Source organism: Hippocampus zosterae, chromosome 2, assembly GCF_025434085.1.
Source record: "Hippocampus zosterae strain Florida chromosome 2, ASM2543408v3, whole genome shotgun sequence".
Lineage (NCBI taxonomy): Eukaryota > Metazoa > Chordata > Actinopteri > Syngnathiformes > Syngnathidae > Hippocampus > Hippocampus zosterae.
In genome coordinates, this window is record NC_067452.1 from 27,946,804 (window position 1) to 27,966,271 (window position 19,468).

A 19,468-nucleotide genomic window follows, 5' to 3' on the forward strand; every position below is an offset into this window, starting at 1 on the left:
TCTGTCATAGTGGAATACTGGGGTGCGGTCCACCCCGAAATCATGAAAAATTCCAAAGCGTTTACCTTATCACATTTACTAAAAAAATAAAAAATAAATCAGCTAAAAATAACTATAATACATTATTGTTTCAACATGTTTAATAAAGTTGGAGAATATCAAAGTGGTCCTTTCATCCCACAATTTTTCTGTTTGTGGCCCTTGGAGGAAAAGATTTGGACAATTCTGCATTAGAAATTCCAAAAGAGTTTTTAGAAACACATTTAAAAAAGATTATTCAGCCAATGTTTTTTTTTTTTTAGAAACAATCTGAAAGTCAATGTGACAACAAAGGTCACAGAATGGAACGTGGGAGTTGAGAGATGTGTTCCCCCTAGCCCTCACAAACATATCTTCATTTAGGCCAATTCTGTCCCAAACCACCATTTTTTTAATGTAAAGACAACGGTGAACCTTAACTGTGTGGATGTTGCATATCAGAAGTAAAATAGAAGAAAAAAAGTGAATGCAGATAACAGTCCAAATGATGAACCACAACAGCAGGTGCAGGTATGTAGCTACCGTAGCCCCACATTTCCTGCCCATGTCTTTCTTGTCCGCCTACAGCACAATGCAACAGGAAATTGAGAGAGCTCAAGAAAGTGCAGTGACACAGTTGAAGAGCATTAAAACACATTTGAATTGTAGCTTGTCTGCGAGTCAAGAATCAAGACGAGGCTTCTCAAAGGAGATCAGGTAACATTGACCCACAAAATGCTTTTGAGATGAAGTATTTACAAGTTAAGTCAAGTAAATGTTAAATGATCATTTAGCACAGGGGTGTCGAACATGTTTTAGGGGATCTAATACGCTATCAATACGACAATTTCAATCCCCCCCTTTTTTAGGTGAAAATAATGACAAGTACATTTGGAAAATATTCACATTGATTGATTATCTTCTTGCAAATGTTGTAGTATTGTATGCACCTTTTATTAAACAATGTTTTATGATCTAGAAATTATTCTAAATTTACATAAACCTCCACATCCGTCTGGAAATCTTGATAAACAATTCAAACAGATGTGAGAACTTTTCATAATGACGTTATAGCTCACCCCCTGCCTTGTAAATGTACACATAAAAATATAAACAAGTTGCTGCAGCGCATGACAAAAAAATAATCAAATAAATACGGGGGAGATGTTCTGTCTCATACAAACAGAAATCAATAAATAGAGCAACTATTCGATATTGAAGACCTCTAGTGACTGTGACTTCCTCCACAGTATGAAGGGTTTAACCTTCTGCATCCCAACAACAAATAAATAAGTGAAGTTACCACATGCTAATATAACCATACCACCCCTGTATTGTCAACAAAATATTTTCTTTGTACCCTGCCTAATGCCCAAAGTCAGCTGGGATAGGCTCCAGCATCCCCGCGACCCTCATGAGGATAAAGCGGTTCAGATAATTGCTGGATGGATGCATGGATGGATATTTTCTTTAATTTCCCACTTGATGGATGGGCAGGCCCTCCAGAGACCCAACGATTTGTATTCAAGGCAATTTAAACAGTATTTTTGTGTCTTGCGTCCCGTTGACAGGTACTCAGCAGATTTTAGTTTTGCGGTTTTGTTGTTAGTGTGTGTGTGTGTTTGGATACAATCTGTCATTGTTTTTATGTATTTATTTATTTTTGCCATGACGGATATCAGTGCTGCAAGCCAGGGAAAGAGAGTCTAATGAATGGCATTGATATTGCAGTATTATAACCTTTCAAGCAACAGATATTTGAACAAAAATGGAGGCGCACCAAATGCAAACAGTAAATCAAACAAAACTCACAGGCATCTTTATCCGGTAAGAGGAATGGCTAATACTATATTACTGTGGGTTTCTGAGGAGCTGAGACATTTCCACATATTTCTCTGTCTGTATTATACTGACCACTGGCAGGCAAGGAGCAGTACAATGTCCACTGAATAGAAGCAAAAAAAAAAAAGTTTCATTCCATTGTATTCAAATATGTTTAGTGAATTAATGCCATTTGATATCATTTAAGTGGGGGACAAGAATTTTAGACGCAAGTCTTTTGTTTTGAGAGTGGTCACAGAACAAATTAAACTCGTCTCCCGAAGCAATGCGGTAATCTACAACCATTTCAGAAAGCCAACATGCATGTTTGTCGCAATGTCTGTCTGAGCACTCGCTCTTTTTAGCAGGTCACCATCAAGTCAGCAATGAGCAACCAAACAGCAGGAGAGTGTCAAGTCCCTCCAGCAGAGTACCAGATCTACTTGTTTCCAGCTGTCTACATCTTTGCCCTGGTCTTTGGTCTTCCTGGAAACCTGGCTGCCATCTACGTGTTCACCCTCAGGGTCAACCCCCGCACCGCCTTCAGCGTGTACATCAGCAACCTGGCCCTGGCAGATGTCGTCATCCTGTGCACGCTTCCCTTCCGGATCCACTACCACCTCAATGGGAATGACTGGGTGTTTGGCGACGTCGCCTGCCGAATCACGGGGATCCTTTTCTATGCTAACATCTACATGAGCATTTGTTTCATGACTTGCATCTGTGTGGACCGCTATATAGCCACAGTGCATTTACATGCTTATTTGAAGCTGAAGAGGCTCCGGTACTCACTGCTCACCAGCGCCATCCTCTGGGGCGTCGCAGGAGTGGCCATGGTGGTCTTCATACTCATGGGACCTCTGCAGACAAACGGTACCAAATCAGGGAGCCACAGCTGCTTCGAGAATTTCGCCGCCCATGAATGGAGCTCGCGTCTGTTGCCCTACAGCGTCCTGAGCCTTATCTTCTGCTGCCTACTGCCCTCTGCAATCATTCTGGTGTGCTACCCGCTGGCTGCCAGGCGCATTTCCAGGATCCACACCAAGACGGCCGGGCGAGCTTTGAGGGTCATCTACACCATCCTGGCCATCACACTGATTTGCTTCCTACCCAACCATGTGGTGTATCTGCTACACTTGCTTCGTCGCATGGAGGTCATCCAGAGGTGTCCACTGGCCAACGGCATCTATAACGCCAGGCGGGTCACCATGGCCCTCGTCATCCTCAACACATGCCTAGACCCTCTGCTCTACTACGTCACCACCAGTCACTGCACATGTAAGGCCCTGAAGAGGACTTGGTATAGAGTCCAGAGGCGTCGAGCTGTTTACACTATCGCAGTGCGGAAAGACGGTGCGGTCAGTGGTAGCTCGCACGGTCATCACCGTATTATTTTCCTTGAAGACAATAAAAAATATTGAAATAAAAATGATTCATAATATTAATATACCATATTTTCCACACTGTAAGGCACTTTGGAGTATAAGGCGCAACTTCAAAGAATGGCATATTTTAAAACTGTATTCATACATAGGGCGCGCCGCTTAATAATGCGCATAGAATAGCTGCTACACTTGTGGCGGTGGTATGGCACTATGCAACCATTAGATGATGCTACGCTAAAGGGAATACAATACACCTTTGTTTATGTAGCACTTTTACAACCGCTGCAGCTGGAACAAAGCAATTTACAGAACATTTAAAATACTATGTCTGAGAAATCAGAATATTGATCCATATATAAGGCGCATTGGATTATAAGACGCACTGTCGGCTTTTGAGGAAATTTAATGGTGGAAAATACTGCATTTTTCGATGAGCAGGATGAATAGTATATATCCGTGCATGATGAGTTCAGTTGTCTCTCTCATTTTTGTTGTCTGGGGTGCAGGAATGTTTACCCGTGACTCTCCTTAAAAGTTGGACTTTTGCAGTAGATCCTTGACAGCACAAGAGATAGGACCAGGGTGGGGCGCTGGACGTCACATCTGATGGGCAGCTTAGTCTCCATAGATGTCTATACATCGATTATGTACAGTATATTGATGTTTACGTATGGCTATCTTCTGTTGCTATGCACGCAACACTTCTGCATTGTGTTTTATAAAAAAACTAGCTGATGAGCCGCCCTCCGGGCGCAGTGGCGGCGCGCACCGGCGCGGTGAAGTAGGTACGTTTTGAAAAGGGACAGACGGAAGGACAGACCGCGTGCGGGACGACGCGCAATATATATATAGATATAATGAATGTTAGGGAGTTGCTAAACACTGCTGTTATATGATTACCTTTTTTTTTTTTTTTTTTTTTAAGTGAACGATATTTTAACCTACCGTCAGACAGTTGCTTTGTGTGCTTATCCTAAAGACTGTAAAAATGAGCCAGCATGGGTAAATTAAAATGATAGAAACACCTTTCATAATTTGAATCTCTCTGGAATGACCTCCCACTGAACATTCGGCAAGCCTCCTCGCTGCCCATCTTCAAAACCTCCTCAAAACTCACTTGTATTCTTTGGCATTCGACTCAGCATGACTTACCGGTAGTTTTGTTCTTGATTTTACTGTTTGGTGCTTTCTACCGCCTTTATTACCGATTTGTCTTACTGTTTATTGTGCATGTTAAATCGCTCCATGTACAGCACTTTGTATGCAGCGATGGCTGTTTGAAAGTGCTCTATAAATACTGTTGACTTGACTTGAATGTCATGTAATATCGTTGAAAAGCATAGTTGAATAATGTTGTTCATGATGTTATGTATGTAATATCACGTAATATCGTAATGACCAAAGAAACCCGAAGCTGGGCACATCCACATGGCAAAAACACATCTCAAGGAGCCCCGGCCACAGACCATCCAGGATGAACCACAACTCTTTCAATGACCCACTGACAAGCTGTTTTACGATTAAATACAAGCCATGGCCCAAATTATTTTGCAAATGAGTTTATGATTATTATAAATACTGTAATGTAATGTAAATGGTACTCATTTTCAAGTCATCAAACTGTTCTACAATAAATTGAAAGTTTTTGAACAAACCTCCCAATGGCAACTATTTTGTTTTTTCAAAAATAAAAATCATGATGCACAGCAGTGTTTCAATATTATGGGCTGTAAGAAAAAAAATGAAAATTGTCATTTTTTTTAATTCGCAGCATTAGGAGGTCGTCTTTGCTGTAATCAAAAGCCATTTCACCCAAATCATCTTAATAGGCCAAGTTAAGTTTGGCCAGAGGACCTCTTATTTGATAGCAGCTTCACAAGTCTTGCACCCATTGAACTTGTTTTGCAGATTCTTCCTGTGAATGTATTTGCAGCAGATCAGAAGAGACTCCCCATGCTGCCTTTTGGAAGTGAACTGCCTCCCACTCTTATCGATCTTTGCTTCAGGATGCTCCAAAAGTTCTGAACAGGGTTGAGCTCAGGAGAGGATTGGCGCCACATTACGAGTTCTTCCCCCTTTTATGTCCATGGGCTTTTGCTTTCCTGCAAGGGGTCTGTCCCAAAACACCATGCCTGTTTATTCTTGATTCACACACAGGAAACGTTTTTTTTTTCCATTTAAAAAAGTTCACTTTGTTTTATTTCTACATCAAAAATGTCTTGACGATATGCGTGCCGTCTACATTTAATACATTTAATTTGTAATGCACTTTTTATTTGAGAATCTCCAAGTGCGACGGAGTTAGAAAAGAAAGCAAAACCAAAGTTGGTAAGTTATTGTACCATTTATAGGCAATAAATACAGTTGGGGTAAATAAAAACTGATCAACAGTGATTCAAAACAATGCTTCTTTCAATTTCTGACCAACAGGTTATGAATTAATGGGTATAAATGAACATCATGATATAGGACTGTTGCGTCTCGTCTTTATCCTCTCTCTCCTGTGTTCCATCGAAATAACAAGAGCGTGACAAAAACATGTAATTTCGGCGGACACATTCTGCCTCGCAAAAGAAAGCTGCACATGACTAGGAAAAAAAGAATCTGAGCAATTCTGTAGCTTGCCAACTAAAATCAAGTTGTGAAATGTTGACAAATCATATAATTATCTGTACACAGTTTAACTTCCCGGTAGTCATTCAAAACAGCGCCACGCCCCTAATTAGTCATTCAATCAAAGTCCAGATGGGAGCCCTTTTTTCAGCAGAGTTGAAAGGAAGCTACCAAGGTCTTCATCCTAATGGAAACAAAATTTAAAGGTAAGATGAGGCATAAAATAGATGATTCAGGAGTTCAATAAATGACGAAAAGTGCTTGCAATACACAAAGCCACATATTGGATGCACCATCACAATGACTTTCAACCAAATTGGCGATCAGTGTCATGCAGGATGGTAGAGTCGTTTGTCGGGTTGACACAACTCAGCGTGGGACATTTCTGTGTTTACTGCGTGGTCACACAACTTTCATATTTGGTGCAATTGCTTTCAACACAAAGGAGCGCCATCTCGCAGTGCATCTTGGGCATTTCAACTTCACTCGCTGTTGCTACTACGCCGCAGAGCAAGCAGATTCACAGGTTGCCTTCAAACCTCCATTCCGAATGGGTACTTATTTTAAGCGTCTTACCAGTGTTAGTACCAAGACAAACATTTTATGTAAGCGGTGTTTGTTGGTCATTTCCAGGACGACACACACGACGAGCAATATGCACACACAGCTATCGTGCGTGGTATCTTGTATTTTCAAAATCAGTGCGTGTTGCTTGATTTACATACACACAGGACAGCAAGCCGGTAGAAAATGGCGGCTTGAGTGGTCAGTGTGAAAAGCGCTACTGTTCAAAGCCTTGCCGCGCTGGTCAGTCTTGCCACTATCATGTGCTGCAATTTACCTGATAACTCCAGGAAAGCAGGATGACCTTTGTGTTAGCTTCCTCTGGTGAAGATGACACTTTGATGACGATGGACTCCACCATGACAGTACCATCGGGAAGGTGCTGGATGGCATACCCCTTTAAGACACTGTAGTGTGGAAAAAGATGAACACAATCTGCTATTCAGGCCTAGAATGGCACGCTGTTGAAATGTAAGATAAATAGTGACTTCCCAGCAGTGTTTCCTTGCTACGGTGTGAGTGTAATGGATAGAATTGACTGTAAGACTCAAACGTTTTATTCAAAGAATAATCATAGAAAAATTCTATTCAGACATGACCCCAGACAACCCCTGGCTATCAATTCGCTCTCTGCCACTGATGTTGATTGGCTCAGTTTGCTGTCTATAGTGGACTCCGTCCTTTCAACAATTACCCACAATGCATGACCGGCGGCCATATTGGAGGGCTGTTATAAACAAGCCATACACGAATACGTGTATGGCGATTTAGTAATTGCTAAAAGGACAGAGCCCTCTATATTGTAGATAGATACATGGGCTGCTCCCTCTAAATTGTGGACTGCCCTTTTGGAGAAAAACAGAAGAAAATAAGAACTAAATAGCACCGCATCGGCGCAAAAGATGCCGGCTCACGGGGTATCTGACCTCTATGGATAGTCCAGCCCTGGTGTTTTTTTTAATTGAATCTCACACGTACGGCTGGGGGAAAAAAAGAAACTTGAGAAAAAAAAATCTGCCGCGAATGTATAACTGATAACTTTAAAACCATATTTTCTGCACTTAGAAGATGTCAACCACACTCTTACCGACTCTGGAACTGATTATTTTTTATTACAGAAGGAAAGAAAAAATGCCTTTAGTCGGGTAGTAGCTTCCATTTGAGCATCAAATCAGGAAAGTACAGTCGCACAGGAAATTCAGGGCTTGCTATCATCCTTATCTTTCAAGCACAATGCTGAACCAACAACATCAACAATATTTTTTGTACTTAACCCATCAGGTTCTATATGTGTCTTCTAAATACTTTTATTTGTGAATTATCATGTTTTCCATCTACTTGTTTCATATCACAAACTCTGTCAAGGGGACTATTTCATGAAAATGAGCCATTCTGTTCAATTGACATTTTATAAATGTTGATGAGTGAAAACTGTCCCTTTTAACAAATATATTATAGAGAAGACAAAAGAGGAGGCACTGGGAAACGTGGTTTTGGAAAAGTGCAAATTTGTATTCAAGAGCCATAAGTGAATGTATAAAGCTAAGTTCCAAATTCTGACAGCAAACATGCATCTTGGGTCTGTTTGAATTCAACAGCAAAACAGTTTTTCCCCCCTCCAGACACAGAACATACGGCCCTGAAAGCAACTCATGGCGGAGCAGTTCCAGAAACTTCCTCACTGACCTCTTGAGGTGCGTGTATATTCTTCGAAGCGTGTCAGGGTCACTGTGCGGGTCGTGGAGCTGCACGCGACACGTAAATCGGAGCTGATGCTCGTTGAGTCCGAGCTCCTTCAGGGCTTGCTCCGATGACACCAGTTTGAGACTCTGTGCCCAGTAAATATAACATTGTCACAGAAAGGACCACTCTTACACTGTAATGATAGCCGCTAAAAGGGGTGCGTGAAATAGTGTCTTTACTAAAATAACAATTTGAGTTTTGAATGACAATTTGTGTCCACCTTAAGGCTGAATGATTTTAGGGAAAATAATGTCTTATGATTTTTCTGACAGACCTTAATATTGCAATTTTTAAAATTGTGCTACATAAACATGCTACAGCTTTCAAATTGGGTATTATCATATTCTGTCCATGGTCATTATGTAGGCAGCACGGTTGTCGACTAGCATGTTCTCCCCGGGCCTGTGTGGGTTTTCTCCGAGTATTCCGGTTTCCTCCCACATTCCAAAAATGTGCATGGCACTAAAGTGTCCCTGGGTGTGACTGTGAGCGCGAATGGTCGTTCGTCTCTGTGTGCCCTGCCATTGGCTGGCAACCGGTACAGCGTGTCCCCCCGCCTTTTGCCGAAAGACAACTGGGATAGTCTCCAGCACGCCCACAACCCTCATCAGGATAAGAGAATTAGAAAATGGATGGATGGTGCGGTGGTCTACATTTAAACTTACATTATCTTTCATGATGAGGGTTCCATGCATGATGCGGGGTTTTTTGGGATCAGGTAAAGGCCCTGAAACAATACAATACACAGTTGATGAGCACCTTGGAAGTGAACATGTCTGTTTGTCTGGTCAAAAGTGAAAAAGAGGCTCCAGTTTTGGTTAGGTCATGTTTAGATGTCAAGTATTGTTACAAACAAACAAAAATATAGATGTGGTTTGTGTTTAGTAAATGCACAGACATACACTTTCCAGAAAAAAAAATCCAGTGTCCCATCTGCATAGTTCAATTTTCTTTTACTTTTTGTAACACTTATTTCACAAAAGGATGCATCGACAAAAGCAGACAATATCAATCAGAAAGACATTTGGTCATCCAACCGAATAATCAACAAAGTTGACTTTCAACCTAAAATGAAATGAATCAGGGCCCCCAAGTTTATATAAAACAAAAAAGAAGACAACTACACTGCATCTTCGATTAATATAGTACGACTCACCGCCTAGTGCCATTTCCCTCTTGAGAAGGTTAAGTGACATATCAACTGGAACTTTGGGATTTGTCGTCACTGTTGTTGTCTCACCGTTAGCCGGCATGTAGCAGTCGATACCTGCCGTGGCACAGCAGACATCGTACACTTCACGCTGAGGCCCAAAGGAAACCAAACAATGTTAATCGTACGATATCCACTAACTGAACTCCTGCTCGATCTTGCCCTTGAGGAACGCCATCTTGACGGCCTCGCCGTGCACCAGCAGCATGTTGCGAGGTTCAGCCATGCGGATGAGCTGCATGATGCCCTTGGCGTCGGCGTGGGCGCTAAAGGACATGTACTCCACCTGCAGTTTCACGTCCAACTACGAGCATCACAATGCGTTTTTCAGTCAAGGTCAGGTTAATATCACATGACACCGGAAAGTTACATTGTGGCTTTTCTTAGCAGTGGTGTTTTACTAGGCTGCATCAGACTTAGAGCTGTTGCTAATGTACAGCAACACCTTTTAGTCAAACTCTTCAGTAATGTTCAACTGGACAGATGCCTTGGCTTTTCACACTGCACTTAGTAGGACGCAGTGTCCCGTCAATGAGCCCATTCATTGTGTATATCGTGAGGTCCCGGCACCACAGGACTTCTGCTGCCACGGCAAGGTGCCTCAAATTGAAAAAAAAAAATTCGACTTGACATCAGACAAACATCTTCAACAGGAGTGGAACTGAAGGAATGATTTTGTGCTATTTTGGCAGACTTAACTGCATGAGGATAATGGAGGAAGCCTTAATAAATGCGGTGTCTCTCAGTGTCCCAAGCTTTGGGGACACACAAGAGATGGCATACAGTGACATGCTGAAGAAGACCTGCTCAGCCTGAGATATTACCTCAAAGTGGTCTTTGCGGTACTGTAGCTCACAAACAAGATTAAATTATTTAAATTCCTACGGAGTCATTAATATAGGTTGGCCCATAGATTTTTTTTTCCACAATTCGGTTGGAAAATGTATGAACAGAGCAAATTGACTCAGTGGAGATTGTGAGCCAACCTCACTCCGCTACAGCCCGCATATGGGCACATTAATCTGTACCCAAAACAGGTCCAGAGCCAATTCATCTTTTGTATTTGCTGCAGTATGAGCAAGAAAATTTGCGACCGGTATACATCGTGATTATTCACTGGCTTGTTTTGTTTTAGACAAGAGAGTTCAGCGGCACTTATTTTCACAGCACGAATGAGGACATTGTGTTCCGAGTTGTGCTTTTCAACTGCAGTGGCTGTTTGATGGTGTGCCGTGGCTTGCTACGCCGGCCAGATTATGATTACATTCATCGACTCATGGCAGTATTACGACAATTGTGCCGCTTTATGCACTTAACATTCAATAGTCTGGGGGGGAGCACGCATGTCCTATCCACTGATTTGTAACACAGACCTCAAACTTACCGTTGCTCTGCCCTCCATTTCCAATTTCCTCTGTCCATTCAGAATCTTGTGTCCAATTGTTCCTTGTACGCAGTAGCCTGGCATGATGACCTGCAGAGGTCAGAAGATGTCTTAATACGTCAACTCTTGTCAGTGGATCATGTTTGATTTTATTTTAATTTCTTAAAGATGCGCACCATGTTCTTCTCGTTGCCAGCCCATTTCTTGAAGATCTGCAACGACTGTCCGGCGTGCAGCATTCCTGGCGTTGCAAACACCACCTGTCAATTTGTCCATACTGCTTCAACTTCTCTATTGTTTTCAGTAAGCAGACAACGCTTGATAGTGAGGGGGGGGGGGCACTCACCATTGGTCCTGGGTTGTCGGCGTACGAGCGGTCAAAGGCTTTGATGTGCTTGAATTCAAACATGTTCCTCTGCACAAATGTTTTCCTGATCTTCTGGTTGGTCCACGTGATGAACAGCTTGTAATAATGATTGGCTTTCTCAGTCAACCCCGTGGAGAAATAAATGGGAGCCTTCAAGTTCATTCTCTCCCTGTCAATGGAAGCTAATTAACATATAAACATAAAACGATCGTGTCCTACCCCCAGACCCAGAAGTTCTTTTTCTCTTAGTGCAATTTACCAAAATGTTTCCAAAAGAATGCAAAGTTCCTGGGCTCTTCCAAGGGCAAACACCGGGATGAGAACCTGGACAAAAATAATATTGAGTTTGTAGAAGCTTGGAAAAAAAAAGAAAATGTGTGTTGAGAAATACCTTTCCCCCTCGTTCTATGGATTCGTGAACTTTCTTCAGGAAGTCTCTCTCTCTGCACCTCTTGGAGTCCCGTATGGTGGTGGCATAAGTTGACTCTGAGATGAGAATGTCTGGACGGCACTTGTCGATCCAAGCGGCACTGCCAACACGCAATACAACAACAAAGGCGTCAACACTAAGTTGTCAGACTTAAACCAAGAAAACAACAATCGAGATGTGGTGTATAAGTTGAGTTTAATTCTGATGAATATGTAACCAACATTGCAGATCGTCTTAACTTTCTTGTAAATGCTTTCAAAGCTATTTCTGTTGAGTGGACAGAGTAAGGCAAAACTAAAGCAGGTAACTTACCCCAAATGTCTGTCTGGTGTCATGTTGTAGTCGCCCTAAATCAGATAAGACAGTAGCAGTTACTTCGAGCTAATGCTTCACGTTAGGGTTTCAAAACAGGATTTCCAATTTGAAGCAAGGGTTAAAGTGTTAAGTTAGTGGTTCAAACGAGAGTAAAGATTTCAAAGTCGAGTGTAAAACAAGGGTAATGTATCTAAATTATGGTTCCAAGCAAGGGTTGAGAACAATAACTTTGAAGACAAAGATGTAACACACTTTGAGGCGAGAGAATGTGGTGATGCTGGAGTTTTATCAAATCAGCAACTTTCTGTTTCTATTGTTCCTTTTTAACTTCATGATTAAAAAAAACAATCAAAACAGTACACAATCGACTAAGAATGTCCCTAACATACAACTCGGGCTAAATTTCTTTCCAACAAACAGAGTATCGTGAAAAGTCACGATGTATGGCTTTAACAGTAGACCTACTTGGTTGACTCCAGTTTCTACTTATTGAACCTTTGAGTGCTTGAAACGTGAATAGGTATATTGGTGAACAGCAAACGGTGATGGTGGTGTTTCACTGTAAATAAATGTAAGCTCTTTTCTATTAAAAGTTTTGACTCACAGTGTAGACCACCGACTCTGAACCCACTTTGATCTGCACCATGGCAGCGCCCAGAACATGGCCAGCATAATATGCCTTAATCTCCAATTCATCATCTACCTGCACAAACACACACACACACACACACACACACACACACACACACACACACACACACACGCATCTCAATTAAAAAAAGATGATTGACAGATGACAAGGGCAGGGTTCTAATAGGTCAGACATTAAGAGCCCACCTGGACAGTCTGGTGCAGGTTCAGTGGGATGACTTTCTTCATGCAGTCCTTGATCATCTGCGAGGTGAAGAAGTTGGTCTCTCCCTTCTTGTCGACTGTAATCTTGCGGAAGTCCTCCAACAGGATGGGGCAGATGGCCTTGGTAGGATGTGTCATGTAGATGGGCCCGTCATATCCCACCATCTCACTCATGTAGGGCAGAGCGCCACAGTGGTCCAAGTGGAAATGGCTGCCAAGATCAGAACCGTCTTTTTATAGGCTGTTTTCGGGTGACAAAGATATTCTAGCTGTTGAAACCAACCTGATGATGACACAATCCAAAAGGTCTGTCAACCTCCCATTCTGAATGATGTACGAGAAGTCTGGGAAGCGTCTCTGGAATGACAATGTAGGGTTTACTTTCTACATTGGGAATGCGATATGGGGATCTTAAGGTACAGGTATAGACAAATCAGTAGTTACCAGGCCCTATGACAATTGTTTGATCTTAGTTAAATGTTGAGGATCACCTTAATTCAATAAAAAGCTCTGCCTTTCCTTTGCACTGACTGTCTCCAATTGCCCCACTGGGATAAATAAATGTTTTCTGAATCTGAATCTTTATTCAGAGAATTTTTGTTTTCGATTCTTACAGAAATGGAAGAATTTTATTTTGCTTTCTGCTGAACAACACACCGCACCCACAAAAAGGGGGATTTTAGCTGTAAAGTGTGGATATTATGTCCTGTACGTAAAGCATGCCGTCGGGAGTGTTCAAATTGTTTTGGCAAAGTAAGCTCACATCGTCATTGTATCCCATGTGCATGCCGCAATCCAGCATGATGTTTTTGCCTCCGATAGAGACGATGATGCAGCTGCGTCCAACATCTTGTCCAGCACCTTGGAGAAACAAAAGGCAAACAAGAAGAACGTCACAACAAATAATAAGACATGACAGAATTCGGCTTGTTAGCATCTCGGCTATAAACGTCTGCTTAATTTACATGAGCCAAAAGTTCCAGATATTTGAATCCACTACAGCAGGTTAAGATCATCCTAAATTCTACTTCAACTAACAATTAAGAAATGAATATGTTGAATTTAAAAGCCGAATTCTGACTAAACGTGCTGTTGCTAGCGAGCAAGTGAACTCACCCAGCGGTGTTACTTTTATTTCGGGCATTTTATTGCCCTTTTCTTTAAAGCTAAATTAAGAAAGCGATCCGAACTTCTGATTACAAACACGTAGTCATTTCAAGTGAATTGCTTATTGTCTTCAGTACAGTGAATTTTATGGATTTCGCTCTCACGGAGTCAGGTTATTGACACTGATAAAGTCGCAGATCCCGGGATCGATTTCAAAATAAGATCTAATATAATTTTAAATCGCTGTAAGTAACGTTCAAATGTTGGGGTGATCGTATAAAATGCGGAAATTATTTCAAAAATTATATCTTCAAACATAACATATTTTTAGAAATGACAACTTCTGTGTCCCCTTCTATGTTCAACAGACTGTACTTTTATTATTTTATTTTATTTTAAAACGATTTAATTTCCGGTGCCATACGGCGCGAGTCTGCGCAGATGGAAAGCGACCCGGAAACAAGCTTCAATTCGGGTTGCCAGGTAATGTTTTACTTCATTGTGTAGAAATGTAATATAACTTAATACATATCCACAAATTAATAACGTATATGTATGATGGGTAAGCCTTGAGGATTTATGTAATATATAGAATTATGTTTACGTAGCACAACCCGGCTTGCTGCTGCCAAACATTATATTGTGTTTGACTGACGACGCTGTTGAACATCTGCTTTTTGAATTGGTCCTTTGCAATCATTTTGGCTCAATATGTGTGCGCGCGACGAGTCGAAGTGGTGATATGGCATATAGTGTGCCGTGAGGGATCAACAGGAGTGTCACGGGAAATGATCAATTTTTACTTAATTTGTCTGAAAATCATGCAGTGCAAACATATATTTGTTTATCTGTCAATGCCAGCGACGTATAGTGACAGATAAATGAAAAAAAATTAAATGCTCTTCCATTAATTTGTTGCCAATTGTACAAAAGTCATCCGTGAGTATATCAGCTTTGTGTTCAATTCGTCAGGCCCATGTTTCACACTAGTCAGTGACATTTTTGTTTGGTGGTGTGCCATAAGATTTTCCCACTCTTAATGAATGTCTCGTTTTAATAAAGGTTTGGGAAACACCTGACAGGACAACTCCTCCTACCCACAATGGCTGATTCTGTGGCGTCAGATGATCCGAAGTTTTGTTTTGAGGAGGTTCTGAGCACTTTTAAGGTGTGTCTGTCTGAGGACAAAGCTGTCATTCTGGAAAACTACGTGTCTGGCTGGCGGGGTCTGATAAAGTAAGTACAAACCCTCAGGTCTTGTTTTATTTTACTCTCTAATTTTGTGTGTGTGTGTGTGTGGGGGGGGGGGATCTATATTTGGCCACGATCGAATTTTAGTTACCGGTAATAATGGGACTGATTGATTAATGTAGTTATTAATGGTTTTTAGTACATTTTTAGCTTATTTTACTACATTTAATTTTCACCAAACCTCATTCTACTATGAACAATGGACGCTTCCACTTCTAAAATTACAATTTAATTGTTCTCCATTTTCAGCAGAGAGTATCTCTACTTCTTAAATGAATAATTGCTTCATTCTTTCTGGACCACTGCGGGGCAGTAAATCAGGGATGCTCAACCTTTTTTTTGTATTTGGTGCCAGTTTTCATTCATGAAAACCTTTCACTGACTGGGTAGAGGTGCAGGAGTTCCATGAGCAAAATTGTTGTCACACCAGAGCGTGTAATCTGAAAGAATCACAATGATTCTGTAACTCACTTTAAGGCAGAAGAGCTGCTCAAACAGGTGGGAAATTAACTTTAAGGGTATGTGCTTTGATATAGTAAATAACTAAGCTCATTTTACCGAACATTGTCACTCAAGTGATATTTTTGGGCATTTCCAATTTCAATTCATGATAAATATTATCAATAAAAATTAGCTGTCTCTGGATCCACTTTGGGCCTCAGGAAAAACAAATAAGTGTTACTGTATCATGAAGCGGTACTGGTTTAAAGTGATCTTGTGTTGCAACAGGGTTATGCTGAGCACGATTGCCTTGTTGTCAACATCAGTAGATTCCTCCACTGGAGTTGTGTACCACAGTGACCCATTTATCTACTCATAAACTGCGCTTCACCAGCCTTTGCCTCAATTCTTCTTATGGTGCAAGCTGAAAGAGCAACATCTGCTACATTTCCCCCTGCTGCCCTTTCCAAAGGTTTATTACAAATGTCCTTAGTAGCAGACAGAATCAATAATCCCCAAAAGTAAAGGCCCTTTGCTTTAGCAGTGTTGTACGTGGCTCTGAATGATGCCTTTGGTGCAGTTTGTTGATGTGTGGCTCTCCATAACTGTTTTTGTCCTTCATGTACACATTTTTGACAAATATGTTTCTCCTTCAAGCGTTAGCTTGTGCCACTGTAACAAATGGTGTGCCACAGTCATTGTGAGGCATCAGGGGAGCGAGTCGTTTTTCCAAATAAAAGCCCCGCAATACCAATGAAGGGAAAAAAAAAGAACTTTAACCACATTTTTTTTCTTTGCGATCTGGTACCAAATGATGAACAGACGTTTGTTTAGGGATTGCTGCAACAAGCCGTTAAATGCCTTTCAGAAACTGAGAATATTACAGGCAATTGCTTCCTTGTTCAAAAATTTATTGAAAAAAAATTAATGAGTCCAACTTGCATGTTGACGATATTGAAAACACAACTTGTTCATGCTTGCTTTTGCCAGGTTTTTAAACAGCTTAGGGTCCGTCTTTGGCTTCATTTCCAAGGATGCCATCAATAAGATCCAGATCTTGGTGAATTTGCTCAAAGAAGATACACACTCTCACTACATGACTGTGCAGTCCATGGTCCGATACGAGCTGGACAACGGCCTGGTGGACATCGACAAGCGAGGAAGCCATCCCGAATCGGGCACTCGTACCCTCCTGAGGCTGCATCGTGCACTCAGGTGGCTGGAACTCTTTCTGGAGCGGCTGAGGATCAGCAGCGAGGATAGTAAGACGTCCGTCATGTGTGCCGACGCCTACAACGAGTCCCTTGCGCAATACCACCCGTGGGTGTTGCGCAAGGCGGCGGGCTTGGCCTTCTGCGTGCTCCCTGGTCGCCCCGCCTTCTTTGAGGTCATGAATGTGGGCACCCCCGAGAAAGTGGTAGCTGTCCTGGGAGAAGCCGTTCCTCTCATTTCGGAAGTGTACCAGATCACGGAGGAACTTTATTCTAAAAACAATTTGCTCAACTTGCCGTAGAAACATGTCAACATGACAACTGGTGACTGGTGCTAGGGACTGTGCAATAGCTGCATATTGGAATACAAGTTAATGTCTTCTGCAATCATCTTTTAATGTAAAATCAATTAAGGATTGTCAGCTCCATCTTGGATGTAAATAAATATCTGGTAGAAGGGTCATCTGAGGTCAGAGCTGCTTATGTTCACCGCAACTTGTCATGCGAAATATTTTATGTGCAACTGGGGATATTTATAGATCAAATACATTGCCTGATTTAGCTAATTGATTTACATATTTCAGACATATTTACGTGTAGTGATTACAATAATGACATATTTGATGTTGCTCCATTAATGTCAGTACATTTCTGTGGCATTCATTGAATGTCGAAGCAAATTTGACCAAATGAATGAATTGTTTTGTCTGTAGATGAAATGATAAAAAGCTTTTAAAAAAAATTAATGAACAGCATTCTTATCATGTTCGATGACTTAAATTACTGTACTATTTGAATCATTCCATCCAAATAAAGAAATTACATATTGAGTTGCCTTCTCACTGAAATGTAAATAAAGTTGCCTTTGCCTTGATATACTTGCAGCATGTTTCAAAGGGTAAAGTCAATTAGCACTATATATTATTTTCTTTGTTCGCCATGCCTTTTCCCTTCATGCTTGACAGAGGTCATAATGATAAAATGTAATTGTAGTGCACATGAGACATAATACAGTACAGGGCTAAATGATTTCATGTTTTTCTTACACTTTCTTATGTAATACACCACTGTAACAATGGGGCGTTTATATTTTGTTGGATAATTTATCTCTTGCTTTTCATTGGACAACAAGCTAAAAATTGAGGTTTCACGAAGACAATCCCGGATTTCTTTAAAAATTCATAGTACTGTATTATGATTACTGTGGAGCACTAGACTTGGTGTATTTTGTGCATGTTACACCAATTCCTGTTAAACCCGTTCCATGGACACAAATTAGCATGATGCAAAAACAAATAGTAAGGTGATATCTTGACTTACAGAACTTGCTAGTTTTTTTTTATTTGATCACAAGCTGTTTTTATTTAGCTTTGTGTTGTGATCCCAAATTGAAAAAAACCCTAGTCAACAGGAAATATTAATCAATATCCTGCTTCCATAAATGTATTTCAGATGCAGATTTAAAGAAAGTCTTTACTTTTTTTGTAGCACATCAGGTGTTTGAGACATTTTCATTTTTTTATTTTTAAGTTTGACCTCTAAAAGCTGTCTCAAAACGGATTTTACCATAGCTTGTAATTTATAGCTATGACCTTTCTAAAAAAAAATCTAATACTTCACAAATATTACTAAATGCATTCTTACATTAATTATGATATGAAAACGTGATGTGCTAGAGAAAAAAACGGGGGCAGATTAGGATTCAAAAATGTAGCTGGAAAACTTGCATCTCTGATCCAAAAAAAAAGTAAATTGTGTTGACCAGTAGGTATCACATGTGAGCTTCGATTCAACTGCTATATTGAAGTGAGGAAAAAAAAAACGGGACTCATAGCAAATCCTTGGTTTTTGAAAACCGGCGCAAATGAACGAAAGTGCAATTCTGTGACATGAACAGCAGAGGATGTAAAGACGTACTTTGGTTGTCATGACAACCAGGCTGCCGCAGCAACAACAGTGACGCCCGAACTGAAACGGTGCGTGTTGAAAGTGTAAAGAAAACGAAGCAAAATGCAAGTGTTGGGTTCGAATGGTTCGTTGTAACACTTTGATAACTGACGTGGAGAAATAAACAGCATTGTTGAAGTTAGCTGGATGGATTTTAAGAGGCCGAAATCCAAACGTCGGGAAAGTCGTGGCGTACCAGGGTCCGGCCGTTCCACCAGGGCGCTCCGCTCCCGATGCCAGCCCCCCACCCCGCCACCCATCACAGTAATCTGAACGTGCCGGACTTACTTGATCTCAATAAACACAAGGCCCTCCCTCCCATCGGGAAGACACGCTCGGGGAATGTGAGCCGCCCGTCTTCAGAAGAGGAAGGGTCGCGCGGGTCCGGCCGCGAGTCCGAGCGGATCGACACTTAGCTGCTGGCGATCCAGGCACCGTGCGGCAGCAGGTTCGAGCTGCTTTCACCCCGCAGAACCACTATGGACTGTGAGGGACTGCGCAGAGTCCAGGTTCGGGATCGGGTACGGAGAGGTTTCCATAGCAACCATGGATGTGCCACGAAAGGAGCTTCACTGACTTGGACCTGACTCTGGTCTAGTGTGGCATCCACGACAGATCAGTACTCTGCATCACATCACTGACTGGACAAGAGCAGGAATAAGCAGAGTCTAATATAGGTGCTCCATTTATTGATCTTTAGTATTTAGATTCTTCAAATTCTTTTTCGAGATGTAAAAAGTTTATGATTGGCACATTAATTTGCCAAGCGTTACCTTGTGCCATTGTTGCCTACAACATACTAAGAT

At 41.3% G+C, this 19,468-nt stretch overlaps 3 protein-coding genes across 5 annotated transcripts; 2 read left to right on the forward strand and 1 right to left on the reverse strand.

Moving 5' to 3' along the window:
• The first annotated feature begins 574 nt into the window (after positions 1-574).
• On the forward strand, positions 575-3,268 carry LOC127596714 (lysophosphatidic acid receptor 6). 2 transcript variants are annotated; one of them, XM_052059532.1, is made up of 2 exons: positions 575-735; positions 2,205-3,268. In XM_052059532.1, the coding sequence occupies exon 2, from the start codon at positions 2,226-2,228 to the stop codon at positions 3,258-3,260; it is 1,035 nt and encodes a 344-aa protein (XP_051915492.1). In that variant the 5' UTR covers positions 575-735; positions 2,205-2,225; the 3' UTR covers positions 3,261-3,268. The 2 variants fall into 2 exon arrangements, with proteins under 2 accessions (XP_051915492.1, XP_051915491.1); XM_052059531.1 differs by having other exon boundaries at positions 580-735; positions 2,208-3,268.
• A 2,132-nt stretch (positions 3,269-5,400) lies between these two features.
• On the reverse strand, positions 5,401-14,030 carry ints11 (integrator complex subunit 11). The gene is made up of 17 exons (XM_052059475.1): positions 13,822-14,030; positions 13,469-13,566; positions 12,989-13,062; positions 12,688-12,916; positions 12,455-12,553; positions 11,848-11,882; positions 11,497-11,635; positions 11,365-11,429; positions 11,085-11,274; positions 10,915-10,998; positions 10,739-10,828; positions 9,496-9,658; positions 9,301-9,411; positions 8,810-8,871; positions 8,088-8,230; positions 6,679-6,808; positions 5,401-6,021 (listed from the first exon to the last, which is right to left on the reverse strand). Exons 1-17 carry the CDS (start codon positions 13,847-13,849, stop codon positions 5,959-5,961), a joined length of 1,803 nt encoding a protein of 600 aa, XP_051915435.1. The 5' UTR covers positions 13,850-14,030; the 3' UTR covers positions 5,401-5,958.
• A 184-nt stretch (positions 14,031-14,214) lies between these two features.
• cptp (ceramide-1-phosphate transfer protein) lies at positions 14,215-17,543 on the forward strand. 2 transcript variants are annotated; one of them, XM_052059570.1, is made up of 3 exons: positions 14,215-14,295; positions 14,875-15,048; positions 16,495-17,543. In XM_052059570.1, exons 2-3 carry the CDS (start codon positions 14,915-14,917, stop codon positions 17,015-17,017), a joined length of 657 nt encoding a protein of 218 aa, XP_051915530.1. In that variant the 5' UTR covers positions 14,215-14,295; positions 14,875-14,914; the 3' UTR covers positions 17,018-17,543. The 2 variants fall into 2 exon arrangements, with proteins under 2 accessions (XP_051915530.1, XP_051915529.1); XM_052059569.1 differs by lacking the exon at positions 14,215-14,295 and adding an exon at positions 14,314-14,374.
• Positions 17,544-19,468: the final 1,925 nt, after the last annotated feature.

Excerpts from the sequence above, each read along its gene's own strand:
- ints11 (XM_052059475.1), bottom strand. The coding sequence starts at position 13,849 with ATGCCCGAAATAAAAGTAACACCGCTGG. Across the intron at positions 12,917-12,988 it reads TTGGATTGTGTCATCATCAG|CCATTTCCACTTGGACCACT; the intron begins GTTGGTTTCAAC and ends TGATCTTGGCAG. Across the intron at positions 8,231-8,809 it reads CCCTCATCATGAAAGATAAT|AGTCTCAAACTGGTGTCATC; the intron begins GTAAGTTTAAAT and ends TACTGGGCACAG.
- cptp (XM_052059569.1), top strand. Across the intron at positions 15,049-16,494 it reads GGCTGGCGGGGTCTGATAAA|GTTTTTAAACAGCTTAGGGT; the intron begins GTAAGTACAAAC and ends TGCTTTTGCCAG.
- LOC127596714 (XM_052059532.1), top strand. The coding sequence starts at position 2,226 with ATGAGCAACCAAACAGCAGGAGAGTGTCAAGTCCCTCCAGCAGAGTAC.